Genomic DNA, 26,973 nt, shown 5'->3' with positions numbered 1-26,973 from the left:
CTCACCTCCAGCCTAAATTTCCCCCAGCGAAGCTTGAGGCTGTGTCCTCTTGTTCTGGTGCTGGCCACCTGAGAGAAGAGAGCAACCTCCTCCCGGCCACAACCACCCCTCAGGTAGTTGTAGACAGCAATAAGGTCTGCCCTGAGCCTCCTCTTCTCCAGGCTAACCAATCCCAGCTCCCTCAGCCTCTCCTCATAGGGCTGTGCTCAAGGCCTCTCCCCAGCCTCGTCGCCCTTCTCTGGACACGCTCAAGCATCTCAATGTCCCTCCTAAACTGGGGGGCCCAGAACTGAACACAGTACTCCAGGTGTGGTCTAACCAGTGCAGAGTACAGGGGCAGAATGACCTCCCTGCTCCTGCTGACCACACCATTCCTGATGCAGGCCAGGATGCCACTGGCTCTCTTGGCCACCTGGGCACACTGCTGGCTCATGTTCAGGCAGAAACTGCATAATATAAACATCAAGGCTAAAGAAATAAAAGAATTAAATATACAGACTATCATGGCTCCATTTCAGCATTCCCAGTCAGGAAGAGCAATGCTTCAGGATAACAGCAATGGTAACAGAATTCAAGAGGGTGGCTATCAAAAGCAAAAGTGACCCCAATAATTTTAATCTTGCTTCTTCATGCTTTGCAGCTGCAAGATAATAATGCCTGGGGCTTTATTTCACAGATGGAAAAACGAAGTGACTGGCGACACAAGTGTTTGTGCAAACCCTCTTAAGATGCCCGTGAATGCTTTCCCCACTCTTTTGTCGTTCCCATGTGTCAATTAGTGGACTTTACAGTTTTCCAGAGTCGGACGGCGCTAGGAGGATAACCAAGGTCCAGATTTAAACAGCTCTCTGAACATGTAACTCCAAGGTGAGCCCTAAATAGAGACTTAACGTGTGGGCAAAGGCAGTGTCCTATAAGTCCGAAGGGCCCCGACCTGTGAGGCACAGCGGGAGGGGGCTGTCAGCGTCCGAGCCGCAGCACCCGGCTGCGGGACGCCCAGGCAGACACTACTCAGATCCACAACTGCTCCTCTGTTCCTGGTCTTCCCATCACCCGGCGCGGCATGCCCGTGTAGGAGTAAGGCAAGCGGAGCGGCCGGAGCCCTGCTCTTCCACGAAGTCAGGCACTCGACTGTACCATGTCGCGGCGCTGGTGCGGCGCCGGCCTCCCTGGCCGCAGCGTGCCCCGCTTCGCCTGAACCTCCCCCTCCACCGCTTCCCACCGGGCGCACCGCCTTTCTACCCAGCGCACACAAGAGCTGTTCCCGACCCTCCATCGCCTGCCACAGGCGCAGGGAAGGGCAGAAACAGCACATCAGGCTCAGGACGCGGGACTGGCACCCCCCGCCCGGCAGCCGGGCTCTCCGGGCCTCCCCTGCCGGGCTGCGTTCCCTAGCCTTACCTGCCCGTCATGGCGGCACCCCCGGGCGGCTCTGGGCTACGGCGTAGGGGCTGCGAGACGGGACAGCCGCCTCGCCTCAGCGCAGCGCCTCCAGCCCCGGCGGGCACTACAAACCACGCCCCGGCCCGACGGCGTCCCGGGCCCCCTGGGCGTGGGCGGGAGCCGCGGCCCCCGGTGACTCAGGGCAGCCCCCCCGGCCCCGCGCATACTTTTCCTATAAAGGGAAAATTTGAGTAAAGAGGCTGTGGAACGGCTTTGCCTCACACCCGCCTGCAGGGTCTCGGCAGGCCCCGGCGCACGGCTGCCCAGGAGCCGCTTCTCCCCACCGGGGAGTCAACACTTAGGCAGCTTCTCCCCAGCGGAGAGTTAACGCTTAGGCAGCTTCTCCCGTGAGGAGGAAGGCAGACGCTGTCGGTGCGGTTTCATCACGAAGCTGTTATATCTGATATGCACCTCCCTGATGCAACGTTTTTCCCTGTGGACAAATAAACTACCGCGTTTCCTGCCTGCTGCGACAGGCTGATACCCCCAGTGCATGTCCCCAAGGCGAGGGCAAACAAACGTGGCAGTGAGTTTTAACCTCAGCGCAGAAGAAGACGCCTCCCGAGGGCTGTCTTCCACAAAGCGGGTAGATGGCATCCTTTGCTGCCAACAGGAAGAGGGCTCACCCTAAAGAGGAACTTTCCAACCTCAATGTTTTCAGTAACATCTAATCCCATCTTGGCAATGACCAAACTTTGTCCTGAGCACAATTTTATGTTATCTAACAGGCATCAAGGTATCAAGTGATCCAGCAAATAGGATAGGAAGCTCTATCCAAAACTGGGTTTGAACTTTATTTGCATCTTCTAAGGTGGCCCAGTATGATGTGATTCACCATTGCTACAGTATCACAGTATCACCAAGGTGGGAAGAGACCTCATAGATCATCAAGTCCAACCCTTTACCACAGAGCTCAAGGCCAGACCATGGCACCAAGTGCCACGTCCAATCCTGCCTTGAACAGCTCCAGGGACGGCGACTCCACCACCTCCCCGGGCAGCCCATTCCAGTGTCCAATGACTCTCTCAGTGAAGAACTTTCTCCTCACCTCCAGCCTAAATCTCCCCTGGCGCAGCGTGAGGCTGTGTCCTCTTGTTCTGGTGCTGGCCACCTGAGAGAAGAGAGCAACCTCCTCCTGGCCACAACCTCCCTTCAGGTAGTTGCAGACAGCAATAAGGTCACCCCTGAGCCTCCTCTTCTCCAGGCTAACCAATCCCAGCTCCCTCAGCCTCTCCTCGTAGGGCTGTGCTCAAGGCCTCTCCCCAGCCTCGTCGCCCTTCTCTGGACACACTCAAGCATCTCAATGTCCCTCCTAAACTGGGGGGCCCAGAACTGAACACAGTACTCCAGGTGTGGTCTAACCAGTGCAGAGTACAGGGGCAGAATGACCTCCCTGCTCCTGCTGACCACACCATTCCTGATGCAGGCCAGGATGCCACTGGCTCTCTTGGCCACCTGGGCACAGATACTGTTGCAAGCTTGGGACTGAGCATGGAAACTCTTCCTCTGTTTCTTGGGTCTCCAAACCTTTTTTTTTTCAGCCCTGTGGTAAATGTTTAGAGTCATGGATACTACATTAGTATTTGGGGTTTTTTTTACTGCTTAAATTATGGTGAAGAACGAGTTAGGTGTTCTTATTTTAGGTTAGCGCTTGATTAAGGGTAGGAGGTAGTCTTAATAAAAAGCCAACAAATTGATGAATTGGTCTGACCACACAGCAACGAACAGACTCTTACTTTCTGCACCTCTGTTCCCTCCTGCTGTAATCATTCCGGGTGCTAGCATGCAACACCTCTCCTCTCACAGCCTTCTTTCAGAGAAGCAGGGATTGAATGTGTAAGACTCCCAAGGGGGTCGGGAGATGGCACAGGCCTCCCTGGGCTGTGACCGCAGGCAATCCTTTTATGCCTTCTCCTACATCACATAAGGCTATCTGTGAGCTCTATCAAGCTCCAGTAGCATCCTGCTTTTGCCCATCTACATTACGGGTATGACACCACCTTCTTTCTTGCTGCTGAAACCGCTACTGCTCGCTGCTCCCAGGCTCTTTCGGTTGCCGCATTAGTAGCAGCTGAAGCAGCATCTGCCTCCGACAGTGACAGAGCGCGGCTAAGCTGCCCTCGCTTCTCCCGGACGAGTTCCCTGATCCTTCGGTCGCCCAAGTTTGGTTTTCAGGCAGCGAAGAGACGAAAAAGCAGCAACCATGCGTGACACACGGAGCCCGCGGCAGCACTGGCAGCGCGCCGGGGCCTCGGGCGCGTCGCGCAGGCGCCGCCGCACACGGGGCGGGCGGCCGCAGCTGGGCGGTGACCCGGATGCAGCTGCGCGCAAGATGGCGGCGGGGCGGGCGGTGTAGCGTCCGGCGGCAGCCTCGGCCCCGCTATGGCGGACCTGGGCCGGCAGCTGCAGGAGTACCTCGCGCAGTCGAAAGCCGCCGCCGCCGCCGGCAGTTCCAGCGCAGCCCCTGCGTCGCCGCCTGCCAGCTGCTCGCAACAGGACACAGGGAGCGGCGCTGGCGGCCTGGGGGCCTGGCTAGGGACGCTGAACCCCTTCCCACCGGGCCGCGGCTCCCTCTCCGTGGCGGCTGGCTCGAGTTCGGGCGCGGGCTCGGGCTCAGGCTCAGGCTCAGGCTGGCCGTGGGCGACCGAGGCGGACCCTTGCTTGCCCGGACTGTCGCGCTGGCAGCGGCTGGCCGGGAGCGGGCTGTGCCTGCTCCTAGCCGCTCTGTGTTTCGGCCTCGCTGCGCTGTACGCGCCGCTGCTGCTGCTCCGCGCCCGCAAGTTCGCGCTGCTCTGGTCCCTCGGCTCGCTCTGCGCTCTGGGCGCCGCTGCCCTGCTGCGGGGGCCCGCCCGTCTGCTGCGTGAGCCCAGCCACGGCTTCCTCCTGTACCTCGGCGCCCTTGGTGGCACCCTTTACGCGGCGCTGGGGCTGCGTAGCACCCTCCTGACGGCGCTGGGCGCTGCCGTGCAGCTGGGAGCTGCTGCCACCGCGCTCCTGGCCGCCCTGCCTGGGGGTGCCTCCGGCCTGCGCCGCCTCGGCGGCCTCCTCAGCGCCGCGCTGCGCCGCCGTGGCAAAGCGCTGCCTGTGTGATCTCTGTGCCGTTGCCGCCTCCACGGCAAAACGCTGCCGGGGTGAGTCCCACGGCGTTACCGCCGCGACAGAGAGCTGCCGGGGTGAGCCCTGCGCCACCGCGGGAGGAGCAGCCGCAGCCCGTTGGGACTCGGACAGGAGAACCGAGAGACTCACGCAGGGCACGAAGACACCTGTCCGAGACCGGGATGAGGATGGTGCCGTTGGACGCCGCTTCTGTTCACCTGCTCCGCGTTCCTGCTGAGTTTTCCTCGCCAGTTCTCGATAAAGAAAAGCAGCAGCTGGCACCCGCCAACGGCACTGGTGACTCTAAACTGGTGTTGCCGTGTTGAGATGTAACGGTGTTGGTATCAGCTTGCCCAGCCGTCCCGAGCACGGGATTTTGCCTTACTGCGAAGTCAGCTCGATAGCCCCGGTCTGGAGTCTCTCCAGCACTGGGTACGAGCTGGCAGCACCCCTCTTTCCTACCTCCAGTATAGGACCATGTGGTTCCTGCAGCCTACTTCAAAACGTGAGTGAGATTCCGGAGCTGATGAAATGTAATTATTGACTTGCCCGTTACATGAAAAGCAAATATTTTACGGCTGAGATGCGTAGGACTGAGTGTTGAAACACAGAGACAATTGAGCCATACCTGATCAAGTGTGAGGGTAAAGGTTCAAAAATAGTCAGCTGTTGCTAACTCAGTTTTGAGCTGACCCTGCACAGTGAACACATAACTTTAGTCACCGTGATGGGTATGAAAATCGTGTCCACTAACCAGCACTTCTCTCTGAAAACTCTTTAAAACGCTGTCCAGTAAGTGAAACAAAACTTTTTCCTGGCGTTACAAATACTCTCAAGGGTAGGCTTGCACATGAATGGCAGGATGAAAGCTGATAACCTTAAGAGCATGAGCCTTTGCAAGTATTGGTGCCATACAGCTGCTATAAGGTGGCAAACACATGGGTTTTAGAAGGGGTAGATTCAGCTGTTGGAAATTTTTGTGTGTGCATGGGGTTTGGTCTTTTTTCCTCTCAGTTTAGACAGGAACTGCTCACATGTGGCAGCATGACCTTCAAAAAGAGATTTGCTAGTAATTAGACTTTGTTTCAGTTAGCACAGCTGTTTCAATGCAGAAACTAAGCAGCCCCGGGAAGGTGCTGAATTGGGGCTGACAGTCCCTGGCTGAGAGCTTGGTACTTCAGTTTGGGCTGCGTACTGCACTGAACAGCTGCAGACAAATGGCACTACCAGGCCTCACCTGCTGAGTATCTCACTTGACTGTATGTGCCTCGTATATAGACTGAAGCCAGACACCGCAATACTCATCTTAGGATTCAGCATATTCACTTAATACTTGCTCCCAATGAAAGGGATGTCATTAAATGGGAGTACTTAAATGTGCATAAGCTTGCTTTAATAAAAGTGTGTGTACCAAATGGCAGTATAGACATTCCACTAATGCTCACTTTCTTTCTTCTTCCTTAAAAGGGTAGATCTGTGCCCTCTGAATAGCATTAAATTCATTCTCTAATGTTTACAACTTCTAAACTCTACTACAGAAAATTAATTGTATGCCTAACAGCAGTATCAAATTCAATAAATCTTAGACTTGGTGGAGCTCTAAATTAGCAGGTTGAGCACTAGTAAAAAAACTTGACCTGAAGAGAGTACAGAAGTCTATTTCCACTAAGCAATTCTATCAAGTTTCCAGTCATAATAGGTCACAGTTTGAACTGGGAAGGTTCTTCTGTCTCCTGCTGTGCTGTTACTTTTAAGATTTTATACAAAAGCTAGCTAATGATGGAATTTGCTTATGGCTCCTTGTGTGTGTTCTGTGATTGTGGAATATTTCAAAACCTTTAAAAAGCTGTCCCTTGATAAAAGGATATTACCTAACACCAAGTACCCCTGGTTTAAGGAGTTAAACTGCCCTCAGAGGAAAACTAGCATACTCCCTCCTCTTGTCTAGACAGAGAATGCTGTATTAACTATTCTTAGGTACACTATAACTTGTTTTGGTACAGGGTTGTGATTTACTTAAGGACTAAAGCTCATCCTCTAAATCACATATTCTAACTACTAGGCAAAAGTCACTTTCAGCCCCTTAAAAATACAGACCTTGTTAATATATATATATATAAAAGCCAAAAAAGCAGGAGTGGTGGAAAAGCAAGCCTTCTCCTGTGCTAGTGAGTAAATCTTAAGTATTAGTATATACCACTAAAACTTCACAACAGATCCTAACTCCCACAGGCATCAAATGCAACCAAAGCCCTTCTTCAGATCAAAGAGCAGATTTTCTTCCCTTAGTGAAGAAACTGTCACAGCAGGTGCATCTCTTTGCTATCCTTCAAGACCATTCTGTCTCTAGAGCCACAAGACAAGGATTTTATGGGCCAATTATCAATTACTATAATTTTCAAATGCGATTTTATACACTACTAATTAAAAACTTGAGAAAAAATCCTTCTTGTGACTGAACCAAGAGAACAACAGTTAAGCATCTATGCATTGACCTTCTTAAATGATAAGTCCTCAGGATTTAATCTACTCTTCAGTAAATTTGACTTCATGAGAAGTCAGATAAAACAGATGCTGTGTATTGCAGTGTGGTTGCAATGGCTTCATCAGCTCCAGAACTCCATTGCCATATTATCCTGAAAGTTGTAACATGAAAGTCAAGGCTGGGTGGGGGGGGAGTCAGAAGCCTGGTAGTGACATTCTTCATTATACCCCTTAATGCAGGACCTTCCTGAGAGCTGGCTTTAGAATATGTACTTAAGTGATAACATTTCCATGGAGGCATTAGATACTAAAGGAGCCTTTTGATAACCCAGTGATGGGAGATGATTAATATGAATGACTTATGGGGAAAACAGAAACTGATGGTTGGTAGAAAGCTTTATTAATGAAATGTAGGATGGGAATAAGCCCTTCTCCTCATTTCCCTCCCCTGGTAAAACTAGGAAACAATCACCTAAAGAAAAAGATACTTTAAAAATGTTAAGATGAAAGTGAACGACTATAGAGGTTTGTACTTAAGCATTTGAGTGCACCAGACTACTGAACACCTAAGTCTGTAAGCAATGCATCCTACAGCCATTGTAACACATATGCATCCATATTAATTAAACTGCTAAGCTTCCTTCTTCCTCAGTTTCCAGAAACAGATGCTGTTTTGAACACAAATATATGAGTTTCCCAGGTGAAACTTAGGAGAGGATATTTGCTTTGATTTGCTAGCAGGCCAGGTTATATAACTCACTGTCTATGACAACTTGATCTAAATGGTGTTCCACGTTTTTCTCTTTCAGGATGGTAGACTAGTGAGTTCCTGTGCTTTGGAATTTTAACATCAGCACCACTTGTCAGCTGTAGGCAGCTGTGGCTAAAGGTGAAAATGACTGTTCTCCACATACGATAAAACAAAGCAAAAAGCCCTAGGAATCAACTCTTAGTATTTGAAACGGCTGAGATTTCAGGAGGTAGCTCTGTTGCTTCATCTGATACACAACCCTCTTTCTAGTAACAGGTGAGTAAAGAATCACAAACTCTGATGATTTTTTGTTAATTTTTGAGCAAATTCCATTCTGTATTCATACAAAAACAACATAACTCTTCTGACAAACTGTACATATATAGAAACAAGTTTCTGTCGGGAGGTGAACTGAAATCTCTGGAGGTGCTCCATGTCTCACAACACTTAAAAAAAAATTCCAGCTCTTCACAAAACAAAGTAGGTAAAAACGTGAGGAAAAAGGGTGGAGAGAACAAAACAACTGCTGCAATGTTGCATCTAGTAGCAGTTGACTGGTCTAGGAAGAGGCCCCTGTTAGAAACAAATGCACATTCACTTATCCCACTTAAGAATCCAGGGTTGTGATGCTGCAGGGTTACTTAATGAGTCCAGGATAGGAGTTCGTTTAAATATTGTCCAGCATGGACTGGGTGTGACCCAGTCAAAGCCTCTTCTATCGGCCTCTTCCACCACCCCTAGAAGCTCCTCTTCTTGATTGACCAGAGTTCATGTTATTTCCTCTTCCCCAATTGCTTCCACTTCTTCCTCCTCGGGAAGGGTTATTGCCTCCTGCAGGGCCTCCACCAAAAGCTTCATCCCTGTGGAATCCATCGTGATGGTCTCCATCTGAAGAACTAGACCGCCCGGATTTTGGCGCTCTCTGTGAAGGTCCTGAATTTCCTCGTCCTAAAACCAAAGCACAGTCAGTTACTGGTGCTGAAATCTAAGCCATGCTTCTCCTCAGAAACACTGTATATTTGTCTAGTTCTTCTGTAGTACAAGCATTCACAGACCAAGTGTAGTTGAGACTTGGAGTTCTGTATGACTTCTCTTACACAGAGTTAGTGTTTCTGTTATGGTCTGGAAGGTGGACAGCAATCGGGCAGTTCCTTGGGAATTAAAGAAGATTCTATCTGATACAAACACAGAATCACATCAGTAATAGTTATGATGTTCTCAAAACTACCAGGCAAACCCAGTCCTTACAGTTAACACCTCCTGATTCTCTGTAATACTTTCACTGCAAAATGCTACCTTTTTTTCCCCCTACATAAAAATACTGCAGTGATGGATCAGTTGAGGTTGGTGGTGATGACATTGAGTAACATTACTGGTTTGCTCCAGTTTTGTCTCAAAACAAAGGAAAAAGTGCTCTGCTTTACAACTAATCAGGAGCATCAACTGGAACAGCTTTTACTGCCAGGAACAGGATTTTCTATTTCTCACAATCTCACAATCTTTTTGGTACCGAGATAAAAAATAATCAACTCCAAAGTCATCAGCTCCAAATAAAAAGTAGTATTTTGAAAAAGAGAGAAGGGAAAGGGGAAAAAAATCCAAATCAGTGTTTTATGGGCACATGCTACAGCTAAAGTAGAGCATTTTTGCTCCACTTCAGCAAAAGTAGTACTTTGGTTGACTCTGCTTGGTTCTGTGTAAAATAGAAACCAAGAAGTTCCATGTTCCATGAAGTTTTAATCTTCAAATGACTTTATCAACACAAGTGAAGGTGATGAAGCCTGTATATGAAACAAGTGCTGTTCATGATTTTTGTTTATCAGGCTTTCCACCACTGTTCTAAACTTGCTTTTGTACATCAATGAGTTGTCTGGACACAAGAAGTGTGGTAATTAACAGCTGGTTTGACCTCAGTAAAGAATCCAGTAAGGGTTATCACAAATTATTACTACAACTGGAGAAGGAATCCTTACAGATTTGATAAGGTGCTGGGCAAATGAAAAACATGAACATACAGTTTTGAACAGAAGAGTACTGTTAGAAGAGGAGTTTACCAGCAGCTCTGTTTAAAACATCTGTGAGCAAATAATAAAACCTGCTGTTAATACAACACTGGAAATACAATCCATGCAGAGAAGGACTGGCATACAAATAAATCTCTGATTGCTTCAGGGCAACAGTAAGAGGAGTAGATTAAAATTAAGTGGCAAAGACAAAACTACAGTAGAGGTCTAAACATGGAAAATTCAACTCAGGCTGGCAACTCAGCATTTGGAAACAATTAAGAAGGATCTCTGTCACAGATCACAGCCTAACAGTGGGCAGTCAATATGGGTACTTCTTTAAAGGAAGACAACATTAAGAAGACAACTGCAATCCATTTATAAGAACTGGGTCTAAAACTGGTGCAAGGCTGATTGTGGAAATGGCATAAGCAGTAATAGAATCATAGAATCAACCAGGCTGGAGAGACCTCCAAGCTCATCCAGTCCAACCTAGCACCCAGCCCTAGCCAAACAACCAGACCATGGCACTAAGTGCCTCATCCAGACTTTGCTTCAATACCTCCAGGGATGGAGACTCCACCACCTCCCTGGGCAGCCCATTCCAATGCCAATCACTCTCTCTGCCAACAACTTCCTCCTAACATCCAGCCTAGACCTCTCCTGGCACAACTTGAGACTGTGTCCCCTTGTTCTGTTGCTGGGCTCTGAACCCAGCAAGGTACTGTGGGTTACAGTAGTGAGCTGCATGACCGCTCCATGTGAATATCAAGTACTTAAAGAGGGACATCAGGAAAGAATGGAGACAACAAACCCAAGTGAACTGTAGAAATCCATGGTTAAACCACATTTGAAATAATATGTGCAATCCCTGGTTACCTCATTTAGTTTGCAAAAGGACAAATTAAAATAGTATATAGAGAGTATTAAGGATAAGGAAAAGACAGAGAACAGATTCCCAGAAAAAACAATTGAACTGATCAGAGCTCTTACTCAAAGAACTAGTTTGGATTGGAAATGGCAGATTTCAGTGCAGAGGTGGCACTCAGAAGTAACAGGGATCAACTTTTAACTGTTGCCATTAAAACACAAGAAGTCAAATGGAATAAATGAACAATAGCTTTAAGAAAAACATTTTCCTTTTTTTTAAAGCATAGTTAAGTTTTAGAGCTCTCTGAATATTGTGGATGTAAAAAGTTTACATCATTCTTAATTAGAGGAGCAGACAATAGCAATGTCAGAAGCCATTAAGCAAACAGAGTATGTTGACAAGTTACTGGACTACAGATCTTTTATGGGTTTAGAGAACATTTCAGGGACATCACTACAGATTTAGAGTGTGCTTAACAGTCTTTCCTGGGTACCTGCTTACTGGCAGACAAGCTGCTGTGCTTTATGGACTTCTGCTCTGATTGTAGATGCTTACACTCTTTAAAGTAGAGAATACTTAAGGCAAGTCTTTAAAGAAGTCAGGGTTCATTAAGTCTCAGGGTTCATCAAGAAGGAAGGCTGAGAAGATGAGTTAAAGATACTAGTGCAAACGGGAATAAGTAACTATTCTGAACATTAGAGATAAAAAGACTATTAAGATTTACTCCAGTTGGAGTAAGAGGGAGCCAAAAACTAATTGCTTTTGAAAAAGGTAATAACAAAGAGGATTATGTTATACCACAGAGAAGATCTGTACTTCATCTCCCAGAATATCCCTCTGTGCTTATATTCCTATAAAACTGTTCTTCAGCTTCACAGCTGGTAAGAGCAAATATTTCCTAGTTCAGTTTTACCCTCTCTGAATAGATAGGGAACTCTAGATAAGCCTACTGTTGAAAAATGTGCTGGTGTTATGTAAGGGTCTCAGTACAAGTTGGTTTTTACCTTTGCTTCTCTCCTCTGGAGGTCCACCTGGAGCATCCATTTCTCTGTGGTCAGAAGTCCCTGGTCCATCATGCCAGGGACGTTTACGTGGTGGCAGAGAGGCCATGTCCATGCCCTGGAGCGAAGAAGAACGTTCTCTGTTAGCTGGAGAATGCCCGTCATGAGGAGGGTGATCTGGTCGAGGACCTGTGCATGAAGGGAGAAAAACAGGATAATAAGTAATGTTCATCTGATTGTTACTCCTCATTTTTGGAGGCAGTCTCAATTTTACCCACTTTCCCCACTATTTGGCATCCAATTTTAAGTTAAAATTGCATAAAGCTTCCCTCCCTTGCTCCTACCAGGCCATCAAACACTAGCTGCAAGAATGACAGGAAAGAAGTGACACATCTGAAGTGTTGTTTTCAGTATAAAGTATTTTCATATATTTTGGAGACATTCACATCTTTATTCATGTGTCATTTGTGCTCATTTTTTCCACAACATTCTAAAAGTCATTTTTGCCCCATAGAAGGTTGCCATTAGTAACACAAATACAAATGCCAGTAAAAGCTGTCAGACACTGTAGCTGAAAACATGGTTTTTGCAAACAGAGAAAATGCCATCCAAGAGAAAGGTTACTGTTGGCATTTATGCACATCTCAAAACAACCAATGAAATATGCTTCAGTCATCCAAAAATGAGGACAACAGGCAGCTGTGGGCTGCAGAAGAATTCAATTTAGCATCAAGACTTGGAGGATGCAATCATTTTTTGTTGAGCGAGACACCTGCACATGGTGCCAGTTTAGGGCAAAAATGAAGTATGCAGAATGTTGAGGTCTAAAGACTGGTAATGAGGACATGAGGTACAGGAAAAAGAGATGATTACAAAAAAAAGTGGTTATGTTGTAAAAGTCCAGTCTATTGCCTAAACCCTAACCCTCACCGATTTTTTTACCTGGATCTCTGTTTCCATCCCAGGATTCTGGTTTCCGCCCTCCTTCAAATCGTGGAAGTTCATCTGGAGTAGGAAGTAAACCCTTCCGGCCTCCTGAGCAGTGAGAGATGCAGTGGACAGGAGTCAGAAGAAACATTGCATTCATGAAAGCACTGTTATTTGCCTAAGAGATGGTTTTGCTTCCTTATCCTTGCATTTGAGTATGGAAGAACGTTTCACTCACCCCTAAGAGAGCCACGACCTCGTCCCCGAACACCATGGTCCCTTCCTCTCGAGTTTTCCTCTGGAGGGTCAAAAGCATCATCTGGCCCAAAATCTTCCGGGCCAGGAAAGCCATCTCTCCCCCTTGGTCCCCGGCCCTCATGTCTCGAGGGTCCTCCTCTTCTGAAGCTACAACAAAGAACATGGTACAGAAGTGGTTTTTAGGCAGAATTTAGACTGATAAATTTGAGTCAGCTTCAGTTTAGTAATCAAGTCACTTCTGATCTGTTTTACTTAATGCTATTATCACACAGGTAATCAAATAGGACTTGTAGGTGGAGAAGTGCTCAGTTTCTGCCCTGGAGCACTTCATTGATTTGTATTTACTGTTTCCCCTCATATTTCCTGCTGTTGATTATGTTGGGCATATTTACATGGGGAAAGTACTGTCCTATATACTGTGTTCACTTAATGAAAAGCAAAGGGAAAACCAATCTGTGAGTGATGACAGGTAGAAGGTAAGGCAAAGTATTAAGTGAATTTCCCTTAACTGTGGTGGTTTTACTTTCTTCCCCTCCATTTTAGTGCCAAAAGTGAACTGAAGTAACACAATTAATACATTCCAGCATCTCACTCTTATGTGATTTGAGATTCTTTTGCTAGAACATTCTTTCTTGGTTCAGTTCCTACAAGTTTACAATTTTAGCACATAAGCTAGACAGCATTTGGCTCTGTAAGGAGGATGACTGTTGAACAGCATGCACAGTGGCATTTTACAACCTGAAGAGCAGTTTGTCCCACTGCAATAATGAACACTTTTGTTTTGCAAAATGTAGTTATGGCACTAAAGTTGACAATTTCCTTCTAGTAAGTACCACAGCATCTTCAGTAATTTTATATGATTTGATTCTGCATCTCATCTGAAATGAGAATAGCTCCTCCAGTATCACACTGGGGTTCTAGCAGATCTTCAGAAAGAACAGTTCTTAATGAAGTGTCAGTGCCATTTCAGGTGGATGGCTGCTGGTAGTTTTGGATTTTATGTTAACCAGTTGATCACTCAGAGTGCTGGTAAAAGTGCATGCATGTTCTGGGCATTACTGAACTCCACAAGTAGCACTAGTGCCAGCTGCCACCACTGCCTCAGTTTACAGCCCATTTCTGTGCAGGCACAGGTGAGATGTTTAGACGGTGCAGGCACACTGGTTTAGGAGTTCTCAAAAGTGCCATCTCCTGCTGCTGATACTACCCACCCTTCAGTGACAGCACAGATAATGCAGAGCAGCCTGTGCCCATTCACAGTGGTAGCCCCCACCTCCCCTCTCTTCCCAGTTCCACACTGTCACCACTATAACGTTCAGGTGGTGTTGGCTTTGTGCAGCATCCCCTTCCCCAGCTCATTAACGACACAGTGCATCCTATTACAAGCAAAACTTTAGATACTTTTATTTAGAATTTTAACAACATTAACCTTTTAATTACAAATTTAAATATTTTAACAGTAGTCATAACACAATACAATATTTTTTAAACTTTTACATTTGTTTTTTTTTTTGTTGTTGGTTTTTTTTTGTTTTTAATTATAAACAATAGGTCTGTCTCCACCTCCCAGAAAACAAACACAATACAGAGAGGAGACTGCTGTGCCTGTACAGGTACAACAGTGGATGGAGGGAGTGCTGTGTATGGACAGAGAACCATTTCACATTAACCTTGATGATTTGGGGAAACAAACTGAACAGTTTCAGTACAAATGGTTCAATAACCACATAGCAATATTGGTTAGCCTTGAGACAGCACAGTCCTCTGGATGTTCTTTAGAGAGCCTCCCAATTTTAATACTGACATGGTGTGATTCTGCTTAGCTTGTAAATTACCAGGATTTGCAACACAGGGTCCTATGGCTAGCAGGAACAGGGCCTTGCCTGTTGCTTCCAAACAAGGGCACAGACACTTTAGTCTTTTTCATCTACCACACCTATGCCTGACATAACCACAGCTCCTAACGTTGTGTTTATATCCTCCGCTTTTTCGTATCGGTCACCTGTAAAGCCTGCCTTGCATAGGGCTCAGTTCCTGTTTGACTGCTCTCACATCTTCTTCCTTGAGGTCTAGGACCTTATGTACAGAACTACACATTGCAGATTAGCAGGCTGGAAGAGGCAGGTCTCTGCAGTAGAAGCATCATGTTGATATGCACAGGTAGAGTAAGAACAGGACAGGGATGAAAAGGATGGGAAATTAGAAACACACATACACACACTTCCCTCTCATGATCAAACCAGTTACAATCTAAAATCCAAACCCAATCAGGTAAAGGATTGGTTGGGATTTTGAGCTCACCTGCAGTAAATGGCACCTAATTCACCTTTATAGAGTTCATTACATCTGCAAGCACAATCAGCCTTCTGCAGCCCTATGCTGATTCCTCTTAAAACAAACTCTGTACAAACACTTGTACTCTGAATCTTCTTAGTTCAGAAGTCAGACTTACAGGTTAAAAATTCTTGAATCCACTTCCTGAAACCCTTTTAGAAATCAGGATCATCATAAAATCTTTTCCAGTTCCCAAGCAGTTCCAATGTAAGACCTGAAAAACTACTGCACTTTAAAAGTGTTGTCTGCTGTTTCAGAATGCTGTAATGCAGACCATTCAGTTTGGATTCTCTCTCTGTTTTGACATTGAAACCCCTTTAATTGTTACCTTATTTTAGTTACTGTTCATTTCTTTTCATACTCTTCACACAAAAGGAAGGTACATCTTTACAGAGCTAGGTAGAAAATAGCTAAAAGAAGAGCTGTATAGATGCAAGGAATGTAAGAAAATTATTAAAAAGGCAACTAAAACACACAAAATTCACATTATGTGGAGACCACAAGATATTTGTACAAGTACACACTCTTATACATGTGGAGTTGGTGGTCAGTGAGAGGCTTAGACCTTGGAGGCCAAATTTAAATCAGTTAAAACTAGCAAAAGTCTGGAGCAATTTCAATGACAATTAATCTTGCTGATTTAGCATAATTCCTCCATATTTACATTGGTAACTAAAAGCAAATTCATCCTTCTGTGATTGATTTGGAAATTGAGAGCAATGACATGGACATTGCTGTCAATTAGATTGTGTCTGAGTTTGCTGCTTGGCATTAAGAAGTAAGTCAGAAAGAGAAATAAAATTTCTACAAGCAAAACCAGGAGAGAATAGTCTCAATAGTCCAACAGATGCTGTAGCTCTGCCCCTCGTGTTTGATAGTAGGATCACTGTTCCTGCTCCTCACAAGCATACTGCATCTCATTCTACAGTCTCTACAGTCATGCTGCAGACTGTGACTGGAGACAGTCTCAAAATCCACTTTTAGCATTCAAATGTTTGTCACTTTAACCTTCAGGTTTCCTCTCAGTTTTCATCAAAATGGTCTCAAGTCTTCATCCTGTGTGACTGGATCTTCTCTACACATTTCCTCCCTTCTCCTTACTTACTGTTTAAAGACACGGAAGCTGCTGTGTGCAATGACCACTTTCAAGTTTTCTTCAATTACTGAATGGTTTTTATGGACTCTATACTCAGGTATTTTAAGAGTTTTCATTTCCTTATTGGTTTCCAGTTTATAAATCTGAAACAGATAGACTCCTTAATGAAAAGGAAACCAGGAAGAAAGACTTCCCTCCATTTACCCTTTAAGAGAAAAAAGAAAAGAGGAGATGTGTTCTTACCTCTCATCTCGTCTTCCTCGGAACCGTGCTTCCTCAGGATCCCGCGGATATCTATCATCCGACGGTCGCCGTCCTTCCCAAGCACCAGGAGGCCCACGGTTTGAACCCCCTCCTTCAAATTCCCTGTGATCAGGAGGAAAGGGAGGCCCAGGTCCACCTCGTCTCCACTTGTCATCTTGCAATGGCGGGCCTCCTCTCCCCTCAAATTCCCGTAACCGATGGCCAAATCTCTTATCTGGATGGAAGTCGTCGCGGAAGTCATCTGGTCGATCAAAGTCATCATGGAAATCTGGGTGAGGTCCTCGTCTATCTGGCATGCCCCTGCTGTCTCTACCATCACCCCACTCCTGGCCACCTCGAAACAACCCTCTCTCGGGCCCATGGTCAGGACCACCACTGTTCTGGTCATGCCTTCTATCTGAGAGAGGGCCCATGTGATGGTTTGGTGGACCACGGGAGTCACCTTGAGGGAAAAAATCATAGCAGATTTCTGTAATGTTTTCTGAAAGTGCTCTAGGATGCTCTAAGTTTGTACAGTTCTACAAAGCACACTGCACACACTTCACATTAAATACTTCTTTTGGGGAAAACTCTCTATTCCAGCCCGAGTCTACAGCCGCTTTCCTCTCAGCCAAGACCCTGTGCTCTGCTATGTAACCTTTTCTCTCTAGAGGCACTGCACTGCACTGCCCTGGCCTCTCTTAGGAGAATTAATCACAGAAGAACATATTTAATTACCTTTATTAAGCCCAGGTCCTTGGTTGTGAGGGCCAAGACGACCTTGTCCTCCCTGCTGCCCCAGTCCTGGTATCAGTGGTGGAGGACCTGGGTTCTGTCCATCCTGTGAGCATACAATAAGAAAAGCCATATGAATTCTCCTGTCTGAGTAGTTTTGCTTTAATGCATTTTGCAAAGGGGCAAAACGATATTCTTTGCATAAAGGCTGCATCTGCACAGGTCTTACAATAGAAAAGAGTTCATTTTCCAATGGTTTCAGCTTATTTTTGTCCAGAATCAAAGCAGTTAAGCTTTTCAGTCACTGCCTGAGAAACACATCATTTCAGAGTAAACATCATTTCAAGGACTGCTATTTCACTTGTAACAACCAAAGATGATGAAGTTTCTATTCTAGCTCTCTGATGATGAAACTGTATATTTGTTTGAAATCTATCAGGTGCTGATTTGTATGCAGTTCAAGAGTTGCACAGTTTGGAAATGAACAAACCTTCTCCCCCTAAACAACCCAACAACAATCAAGAATGATGGGACTGGGGTTGGGGAGGGACACAATAAGACAACCTCTCCTATAAAACCTTTGTAAGCTGCTAACATGGAAATACATTCATTTAATTTTTAACGTGCTGCCAAAGTTTATGTTTCTTAATTCCAACTGTGGGATCAAAAGAAAATGCTAATACTTGGCTAAGCAAGAAGTTCATGGGTTATCAAACAGGGAGAGGGTTCACAGTATTATCAGGGTTGGAAGAGACTTCACAGATCATCAAGTCCAACCCTTTACCACAGAGCTCAAGGCTAGACCATGGCACCAAGTGCCACGTCCAATCTTGCCTTGAACAGCTCCAGGGACGGCTGCAGTTGCTGCAGTCACCTGCTTTTCTGAAGCAGAAACAGCAGTGAGCAGAGGTTTTTGTCAATTATACTGTCTCAAAGGGGAAAATTTGAAGTATGTGTAGCTCCTTTGTTGTTTTCTCTGGTTTTGGGGTGAATTTTAAAGGTTAAACCAATATTCTTTAAATTCAGCTGCTATCACAGACCACGGAAGAGTTTTGCAAGTCCTGCTCTAGGGTAGGGTGTCCCTTCCCATGGCAGGTATGTTGGAACTAGATGATCCTTGTGGTCCCTTCCAACCCTGACTGATTCTGTGCTTCTGTTCTATGATTCTACCATGTTTACAGTGAGCCAACTACATTAACAGTGGTAGGGAAATAATGCAGTTGCACTGTCCACTTCTGCCTTTAAACAGCAAAGGCCAACCAGAGGCATGATTTAGGGTGTGTACTTGACTGGAACTACCGGGGGGGCACACAGATAATTTACATTGTAACAAGAAGATCCCACGATGAAAACCTATCACTGTCAACCAGAGAGAGTTGAAAGTTGCAACTTATTCTAACATCACCAAAACGAAAACAAATCCCACCAAAGCTCAGACCACAAAATCCTAAACACATAACATTTTTTTCCTAGACATGTCCAGTGTGTAAGATTTAGACTCAGCCTTCATATGGCTTGCAAAAAACCCTTCAGACTGTGGGTAATTTGCCAAGACTTTTAAACTTCTACTCCATCATTAGCATTGTATTCATAATTACAGTTGCTTTGTCTGTTCATGAATCAGTTTTCATCCTCTATATTTAAAACACTGCCTTTTTTTGTGGCCTTCAGTATATTAAGGAGGCCTGCAAGAAAGCTGGTGAGGGACTTCTTAGGATGTCAAACAGTGACAGGACTAAGGGGAATGGAGCAAACCTAGAAGTGGGTAGATTCAGATTGGATGTTAGGAAGAAGTTCTTCACCATGATGGTGGTGAGACACTGAAACAGGTTGTCCAGGGAGGTGATGGAAGTCCCAGCTCTGAAAGTTTTTAAGGCTGGACTGGATGGGGCTCTGAGCAACCTGATCTATAGTGTGAAGTGTCCCTGCCCATGGCAGGGGGGTTGGAGCTAGATGATCCTTGAGGTCCCTTCCAGCCCTGACAATTCTATGACTATTTTTTCCTGGTTGCAGAGAAGCAGTAAATCCATTTGTGTGTTTTCCCCATCCTATCTTGAAATGAAGGTCTTGAATTAAACATGTCTATTAACTGCAATATAGGGGAAACACACAAAAAGCACACAAATGTATAGCTCAAACATCACATTTGCACTAAGGGCTTAAAAAGAGGGCAAAATAAAAAGTCTATTCCAAAGCCTATTCTAAAACCTAAAAATCCAAGATAATTTTATATTAAAGAACCCCAAACCTTTCCTAGTGTCTGAATGTTGGCTTCAGCCCAGAAAACAACTTCCCTGACTAGGTTAGATTCAGCTGTCACAGTGCTGCTGCCTTTCTTGACCAAAACCTAGCTGGAGTTCTGTGATTTCTCATGTATTTAGTGTATGCTTACTTAAAATGAACTCCATCTGGCTTCTTTAATTTATGCCACTACTCTGTAACCAAAACAGCAGTTTTTAGCAATCATTTAATGAGTTTCCTTAGTGTTTAGTAAAAATCTCTGTTTCAAACAACTCAGGTGTTCAAGATAGGAAGACAGAGCCATAACACTACATTCTCATGCTTTTCATTTCAAAAACATACTCCAGGCCCCAAAGTGGGGCTTGAAGCTGAAAAGCAAATATGTACAGCTCAGGAGTCATGGTACTAAAAGTTATAAATGCACCTGAGGCAGGTACTTCTGGAGCACCTCACACCACCTCCACTGCTGGCTTGAAGATCCCCCAGTGTGGGCCAGCGTTCTGCATGAGGCAGGGAAGCTGGTGCAGCAGGGGACAACTGCTCCATGGTACTGGTGAACCTGACCTACATATGCAAATGGCACAGCTATTCCTGACAGCCATCTGCAGTCACTGAAACTATGCACTGGAGGGGGAAGGGCTTCTTTGTATGCACTGCTAAGAAAACATGTTCCTTCTAACATACTGCACAAGCTCCTGAAGCTTGTCTCTGTGCAGACAAGAGACTTGTCCTGAGGTGTTTGTACCCTGCTCAACCAGTGAGATGAAATTCAACACATCTATCTCAGAGGAATGCGAGAAGATCCAATCTAAATTAGCAACAGCAAAAAAGCTCCAAAGTACTACTGCTAGCTTGGGAATATTCTGATTGCCCATCTGCATTTGAATACTAAGATGCCTATCTTCAGAGTACAGTTTTGGCAATCACAGCTCTGGCAATTCCATTCTCATGAACAGGTCTCTCTATTCCACTTGGCATTTGCAGAAGGTAGCAGGTCTCATGTTCAGATGTACCATCTCACCCACACAGCTGCTTTCCAATGCAGGGCAGCTGCAGGTCATAGTGGTACCTCCTATGGTGGATTAACCTTTGCAAACAGGTATCAATGTTTAGGATTACTGTCACAAGTCCCCCATAATGCAGCTAAGATACAGTACTCCTGATGAAAAGGAAGGTGTAACTTGTACAAGTTTGACATCCTTCTCCTGCAAATTCAGAACAAAGCCAAGCTAAGAGCTGTTGTTTCAGACGACTCACAGAGAGGGCCTTTCTAAATAGGAACTACTCTCATATTCATATCACAAAGATGCAAAACCTGGGAACCTCATTAGCTTCAACAAGGCCAAGCACAAGGTCCTGCACCTGGGTCAGGGCAATCCATAGTATCAATACAGGCTGAGGATTTATGTGATTAAGAGCAGCCTTGTAGATGAGGACTTGAGGGTGCTGTTGGATGAGAAGCTGGACATGAGCCAGCAGTATGCACACGTAGCCCAGACAGGAAACTCTATCCTGGGCTGCATCCAAAGGCACATGGCAAGGTTGAGAAAGGGGACTCTGTCTCTCTGTTCTGGTGAGACCTCACCTGAAGTACTGCATCCATCTCCGGAGTCCTTAGCCAAAGGACATTAACCTGCTGGGACAGGTCCAGAGAAGGGCCACACAAATTAACCCCAGGGCTGGAGCACCTCTTTTAAAAGGAAAGGCTGAGAGAGGTAGGGCTGCTTAGCCCAGAGAAGATGAGGCTTCAGGGAGACCTTACTGTGTCTTTCAATACTTAAAAAGGGGCCTATAAGAAAGGTGAGCACAATCTTTTTAAGCAAGGCCTGTTGTGACAGGACAAGGAGTGATTGCTTTAGACTAAGACTTAGATGAGATACAATGAAGAGGGTTTTTTTACAACGAGGCTGATGAAACACTGGCCCAGGTTGCTGAGACAAATGACTGAAGCCCCACCCCTAGAAACACTGGAGGTCAGGTTGGACAGGGGTCTGAGCAACCTGATCTAGTTAAATATGTTCACCACAGGACTAGATGACCTTTAAATGTCCCTTCCAACCGAAAGCATTCTATGATCAGAGAATCACAGAAACATGCAGGTTGGAAAAGCCCCTCAGGATCACCAAGTCCAACCTAGAACCCTACTCTCTGAGATTCACCTTAAGCCATATCCCTAAGCACCACATCCAAGCAACCCTTAAACACATCCAGGGTCAGTGACTCAACCACCAACCTGGGCAGCTCATTCCAGTCCCTGACCACTCTCTTCATGAAAAACTTTTTCCTGACTTCTAATCTAAGCCCCAGTCTCATCTTGAGACCATTCCCCCTTGTTCTGTCTCAAATTACCTGTGAGAAGAGCCCAGCAGCAGCCTCTCCACAGTGTCCCTTCAGGTAGCTGTAGACAGCAATGAGGTCTGCCCTCAGCCTCCTCTTTTTCAAACCAACCACCCCCAGCTCCCTCAGTTGCTCCTCTTAAGATTTATTCTCCAGGCACTTCCCCAGCTTTGTTGCCCTCCTCTGGACCTGCTCCAGCACCTCCACATCTCTCTTGTATTGAGGTGCCCAAGGCTGAGCACAGTGCTTGAGGTGTGGCATCACCAAAGCCAAGTCCAAGAGGACAATCACCTCTCTGCTCCTGCTGGCCACAGCATTTTCAATACAAGCCAGGATGCCACTGGCATTCTTGTCCACCTGGACACACTGCTGGTTCTGGTTCTGGCTCCTGACTATTACAGCCTCCAGACCCCTTTCTGCCAGGCAGCTCTCCAGCCACACTGCCTCAAGCCTGCAGCGTTGCTTGGGGTTGTTGTGACCTAAGTGCAGGACCTGGCATTTGGCCTTGTTGAAACTCATCCCATTAATGTTGATACATTGATCAAACCCATCCAAGTCCCTCTGCAGAGACTCTCTACCCTCATTCAAATCAACACTGCCACCTAACTTGGTGTCACCTGCAAACTTACTGATGAACTCTCTATGCCTGAATGAAGGTGGCAAATAAAGATGTTAAAAGGAAGTGGGCCCAACACAGACCCCTGATGAACACCACTAGTACTTGTCCACCAACTGGATTGAACTGCTCTCTGGGCCCTCCTGTCCAGCCAGTGCTTTATCCAGGACAATACTATGAAACTGGAGCAAACACTGATATTATGAACTATACAACTATTCATTTTTAGAAGACATTACTAGATAAAAGCTGCACAAGTAATGAAAAAAAAGGGCCAAAAATACCTTGCTTCGTATTTTTTTAATACCTGTAACAGACTTCATAATAGCAGAGCTCATTAAAAACAACCATCCATCAAAAGCAGCTTACTGAACTCTGACCAGTGCCAACAGCAGGCTCAGACAGGGACAGTCCTACACACATGTACACACACAGAAACCTTTACACACACAAGCCTGGGAATTACTCTCCAAGCTGAAAAGTGAGTCTCCCTGGAACAGCAATGAAAACCACCATGCCAGTTTAAGTTCAGCTGTGGTGGGACCAACTCTTGTCTGCTTCAACTTTGGTGCTTTTGAAATCTTGTCAATAGCATTTCGTTCAGAGATTCCTGGAGGGAATTAGTGCTGATTTGTAAGGAAAAATGTTCAAAGGAAACCACAATTTGCAGGCTACTCAGCCTCAGTGTGAAACGGAATCACTGAGCTAAAGCTCACTTCAGCGTCATCAGGTGTTGCGGTCGGTGCTGGATTGCACGCCAGGCACTAGAAGCAGACCTGCCTGAAGCTTTAGCCAGAGCCTGTTGAGTGCCAGTGTAGGAGTTCTTGCTGCTTGGCAAACCCCACACAGTTTTTAAATACTGAGTATCTAAATTGGTTTGCAAACTTTCCTTACAAGAGTCACCTTAAAGCTGAAGACAATCAAGAGGAGTTTTAAGCAGAGAATCAGTACCACACAAAAACCCTCTAAGAGTGAGCAAATACAGCAGGCTGTGCATTGCCTGCACTAGATGAGAAGATGGAGTAAGCCCACTATGAAAGGTGCCAAAGTGGACAGAGCAGGCTGCACCTGGCACTGAAGCAGGGTTAAGCAAATCCTGACTTGACTCCTGCAGACTTACTTGGTGGGTCTCTAGGTGACATTCCACAGTACTTCAAGTCAACTAAGCCAAGCACACTGGGGTGAACCCTCTTGGAGCCGAGTGCCAAGGCAGCATGGCGCAGGGCCACTTCATCAGCATTGCAGCAGTCTGCACACATCCAGACCATGCCCAGCAATTCCAGCTCAGTGCTCACCCTACCAGACCTGAGCTGATCCTAGACAAACCTGTCTGATACTTGTTCTCCCCCTTGTTACTGTACCATTTGCCAAGCAGCACAAGTTAACGCTATACATCACCAACCTCTTAACTTGTGGCTCAAGAAGTACAGAGGTGGGTAAACTCTTCCTACACCAAGGCACTAAGCAGCACAGCTGTGTTCCTGTATGTTTAGCTTGAACTGCCAAGTTGAACCAGACCCACGCTGATTCCAGGTGTGTCAGCAGCTGTGGTAAATGCATCCCATAGCTCGGATTAACCACTCTGGGACAACTGAGAGTTGGCAGTAGCTTGCTTTAATTAATACACATGAGTTCTCTCATGCTCAGTTTGCTTAAATCAACTTTTATTAGTGCTCACCTACTCTCCAGGAGCCTCCCCATTTAAGTCTTTAAAAAACCCTGTAGTTTTTCTTCAGGTTACCCATTTTCATGTAATTCTACAGTTATCTCAGCTGGTTCCAAACTCTGTAAGTCTTTTCATTACCACCTCAGTGTTCCTCAGGCCTCAATCTCGCCAGTAAACCAAACCTCCAGGGTCTCAGCTCTTGCCTTGCATTTCTAACGTGTGCTAACAGCATTCCTTCATTCTGAGCACTCCTCTTGTTACACAGACCCACACGTACCTGATTAAATGGGGGACGAGGCCCATCACCCAACAGAGGCGTTTTCTGCTGCTGGAAAGGCAGAGGGCCCTGGGAAGGGTGCGGCCCCCTTGAAGGTTGTCCCTGAGGTCCTTGCATGTTTCCTTGAGGCCCTACTAAAGAGCCTTGTGGAGGTCCCTGCTGGCCTTGTGGACCTGGTGGCCCACGCAATTCTTGTGGAGGTCCTAACATTGTACCTTGAGGTGGAGGTCCCTGGAGGCCCCTCATCTCCTGGGGACCATGTCCTAGTAAACCACCTTGCATATGAGGACCTCTCATTTCTTGTGGATGACCCATCATCATCCCTTGTGGATTAGGTCCCTGGTTATCTCTGGGTCCTGGTGGACCCTGCATCCCTCTTGGATTAAGTCCCATCAAAGGCCCTTGAGAGATAGGGCCCTGCATCCCTTGAGATCCTGGAGCTCCTTGCATGCCGTGAGGAAGAGGTCCTTGCATTCCTCGGGGACCAGGTGGCCCCTGCATTCCTTGACCACCAGGGGGACCTTGAGGACCCATGTGACCTTGTGGGCCAGGTGGACCCTGCGGTCCTAAGTGAGTCTGAGACCCAGGTAGACCCTGTGGTCCTAAATGGCCTTGTGGGCCAGCGTTACCCTGAGGGCCGGGAGGCCCCATTGGCCCATGAGGTCCAGGATGTCTTTGCATTCCTTGATGGCCATGTAAATCCTGAGGCCGTGGCATTCCTTGTGGAGGCCCTTGGGGGCCTGGAGGTCCTTGTGGTCCCATGAACCCTTGTGGACCTGCAGCTCCTTGATGTAATGGACCTTGAGGTCCCATTTGTCCTTGGGGGCCTGGAGGTCTGAACTGTCCTTGCGGACCAGGAGGTCCCATCTGAGGCATATTCATTGGCATCTGCTGAGGTGGAAGGGGCTGCTGGAATCCTTGAGGCATCTGTGACATTGGGCCTTGCCCTGGAAAAGGCTGGGGTCCATGAAGAGAACCTCCTGGAGGTGGTGGCTGCACTTGCTCAGCTTGTTTCTGTGCAAGTCTCTCGATCTTCAATTGCTGTCCAAAAAGAGACACAGAAAAATTAACTCGGCCTGGCAGCCAGTACATGCATCAACTGAAAATCAAAAGCACTAACCTCCATTCTCAGCAGGTTAAAAAGAGATTTAGTGCTTCCTTATTGATTAAAAGAAATACAACTTAACTAACACTGATCTATGGACCTCTGAAATGAAATGTGGGGGCCTCACTAAAGGTTTGATAGCATCGTGCATGAAGTCCAACATCCTGACCAATTAGATGTCTTTTTGAATAAACAGGTGAGAACAGCTCTGCAAAAGCAAGCTCCACATTTCAGTGCTGAGTTCCAAACACAACAGATCAAGCCATAGAACTAATTTGCTAACCCCTCTCTTCCCATGCATACCTCCAAGAGCTGCGGGTTTGTGTACTGAAGTGCTGCCATTTCCTGCTCAATCTCTGCCTGTGTCTTCTTTTTCTCCTCCAGCTTAATATCTTCCTTTCTATCATTCATTGGCTCAGGTGGAGGAGGCAAAGGAACTTTATTCTGCATCCATGCCTGCAGAGAATAGCAAACACTAAATGAATTCTGTGGAAGAACAACAGATAAGCAGTGCACTGCTGCACTGGGAAAGGATCTGCTGGAATGCTGTGCAGAATTGATATTCAGAAGCTAAAAACAATGCTGGATAAACCTGCACACCTTAGAAAATCCTATTTGCCAGGTACAGATACAAAATATAAGAGATATAGCAAAATATTTTATGCTTCAGTAATTTAACTGATGTGGTAATGAATTTTGCACTGGGTGTTGGTATGGAATCATAGAATCAGCCAGGTTGGAAGAGACTTCCAAGCTCATCCAGTCCAACCTAGCACCCAGCCCTAGCCAGTCAACCAGACCATGGCACTAAGTGCCTCAGCCAGGGTTTGCTTCAACACCTCCAGGGATGGTGACTCCACCACCTCCCTGGGCAGCCCATTCCAATGCCAATCACTCTCTATGGGAAGAACTTCCTCCTAACATCCAGCCTAGACCTTTTCCCAGTACAACTTGAGCTGATACTGGAAACCCAAAACTTTTCAACTGTGTCCTAGTTTGAGCCTAGCTAGAATGTTTTGGTGAGAAGAATGAGATTACAGGCTGTGAAAAGGAAACAATGCTGATGCCTGCTTCACTCATAGGCTTGCTGAGATGCATAAAAACAAGAACATAAACATAGATAACAGAGTCACTCTCTGTCTGGGGCTGCATAAACTTCTCTCTCTAACCTAACTTGTGTGACTAATCCATCTGCTTCCTAATCCCCCTGGCCAACCCTCCAAGCTACCTTGAATATAAGGCAAGATCTGGGGTAAGGGAGAGGTAGAAGTGTGGTTGTGAGCCCCTCCTGGGGACTCAGGTTTCTGGGAGGGCTTTTGTGTGTCTGTATTACCTTTTACCTTGTGTATCTCTGTATATATTGTAAATAGCTGCTTGTATATTGTGCTAAGGTGTAAATATCACAGGATATTAGGAGTTGGAAGGGACCCAAGGAGGTCATCAAGCCCAACCCCCCTGCCAGAGCAGGACAATCCTATTTACCACAGAT

The 26,973-nt window shown here is 46.2% G+C and overlaps 3 protein-coding genes across 4 annotated transcripts in view; 1 reads left to right on the top strand and 2 right to left on the bottom strand.

Moving 5' to 3' along the window:
• Positions 1–3,722, bottom strand: part of LIMS2 (LIM zinc finger domain containing 2) — a 46,781-nt gene extending 43,059 nt beyond the window's left edge. The window contains exon 1 of one of the 2 annotated variants that reach the window (XM_064165261.1): positions 3,444–3,722. Coding sequence is in view for 1 of the 2 variants with exons in the window: in XM_064165260.1 (XP_064021330.1) it covers positions 1,402–1,412 (11 nt within the window). In the remaining variant the exon portion in view is untranslated. Of the gene's footprint in view, positions 1–1,401; positions 1,586–3,443 lie in introns of those variants that run through there. The other variant, XM_064165260.1, reaches the window with a different exon arrangement.
• An 8-nt stretch (positions 3,723–3,730) lies between these two features.
• On the top strand, positions 3,731–14,330 carry SFT2D3 (SFT2 domain containing 3). Its single transcript, XM_064165263.1, has 3 exons — positions 3,731–5,044; positions 7,833–8,050; positions 12,615–14,330. The coding sequence occupies exon 1, from the start codon at positions 3,826–3,828 to the stop codon at positions 4,531–4,533; it is 708 nt and encodes a 235-aa protein (XP_064021333.1). The 5' UTR covers positions 3,731–3,825; the 3' UTR covers positions 4,534–5,044; positions 7,833–8,050; positions 12,615–14,330.
• WDR33 (WD repeat domain 33) overlaps positions 7,402–26,973 on the bottom strand; it is a 77,137-nt gene continuing 57,565 nt past the window's right edge. Inside the window, exons 16-23 of the mRNA XM_064165258.1 lie at positions 25,788–25,940; positions 24,380–25,420; positions 17,246–17,348; positions 16,508–16,970; positions 12,815–12,981; positions 12,592–12,684; positions 11,653–11,838; positions 7,402–8,722 (exon numbers count right to left, since the gene is read on the bottom strand). Coding sequence (XP_064021328.1) covers positions 8,490–8,722; positions 11,653–11,838; positions 12,592–12,684; positions 12,815–12,981; positions 16,508–16,970; positions 17,246–17,348; positions 24,380–25,420; positions 25,788–25,940 — 2,439 coding nt within the window. The 3' untranslated portion in view covers positions 7,402–8,489. The remainder of the gene's footprint in view (positions 8,723–11,652; positions 11,839–12,591; positions 12,685–12,814; positions 12,982–16,507; positions 16,971–17,245; positions 17,349–24,379; positions 25,421–25,787; positions 25,941–26,973) is intronic.

The sequence above is a fragment of the Pogoniulus pusillus genome, chromosome 26 (assembly GCF_015220805.1).
Source record: "Pogoniulus pusillus isolate bPogPus1 chromosome 26, bPogPus1.pri, whole genome shotgun sequence".
Taxonomy (NCBI): Eukaryota; Metazoa; Chordata; class Aves; order Piciformes; family Lybiidae; genus Pogoniulus; species Pogoniulus pusillus.
The sequence above is the reverse complement of the archived record's forward strand: the minus strand, read 5'-3'. Positions and strand labels throughout refer to the sequence as shown.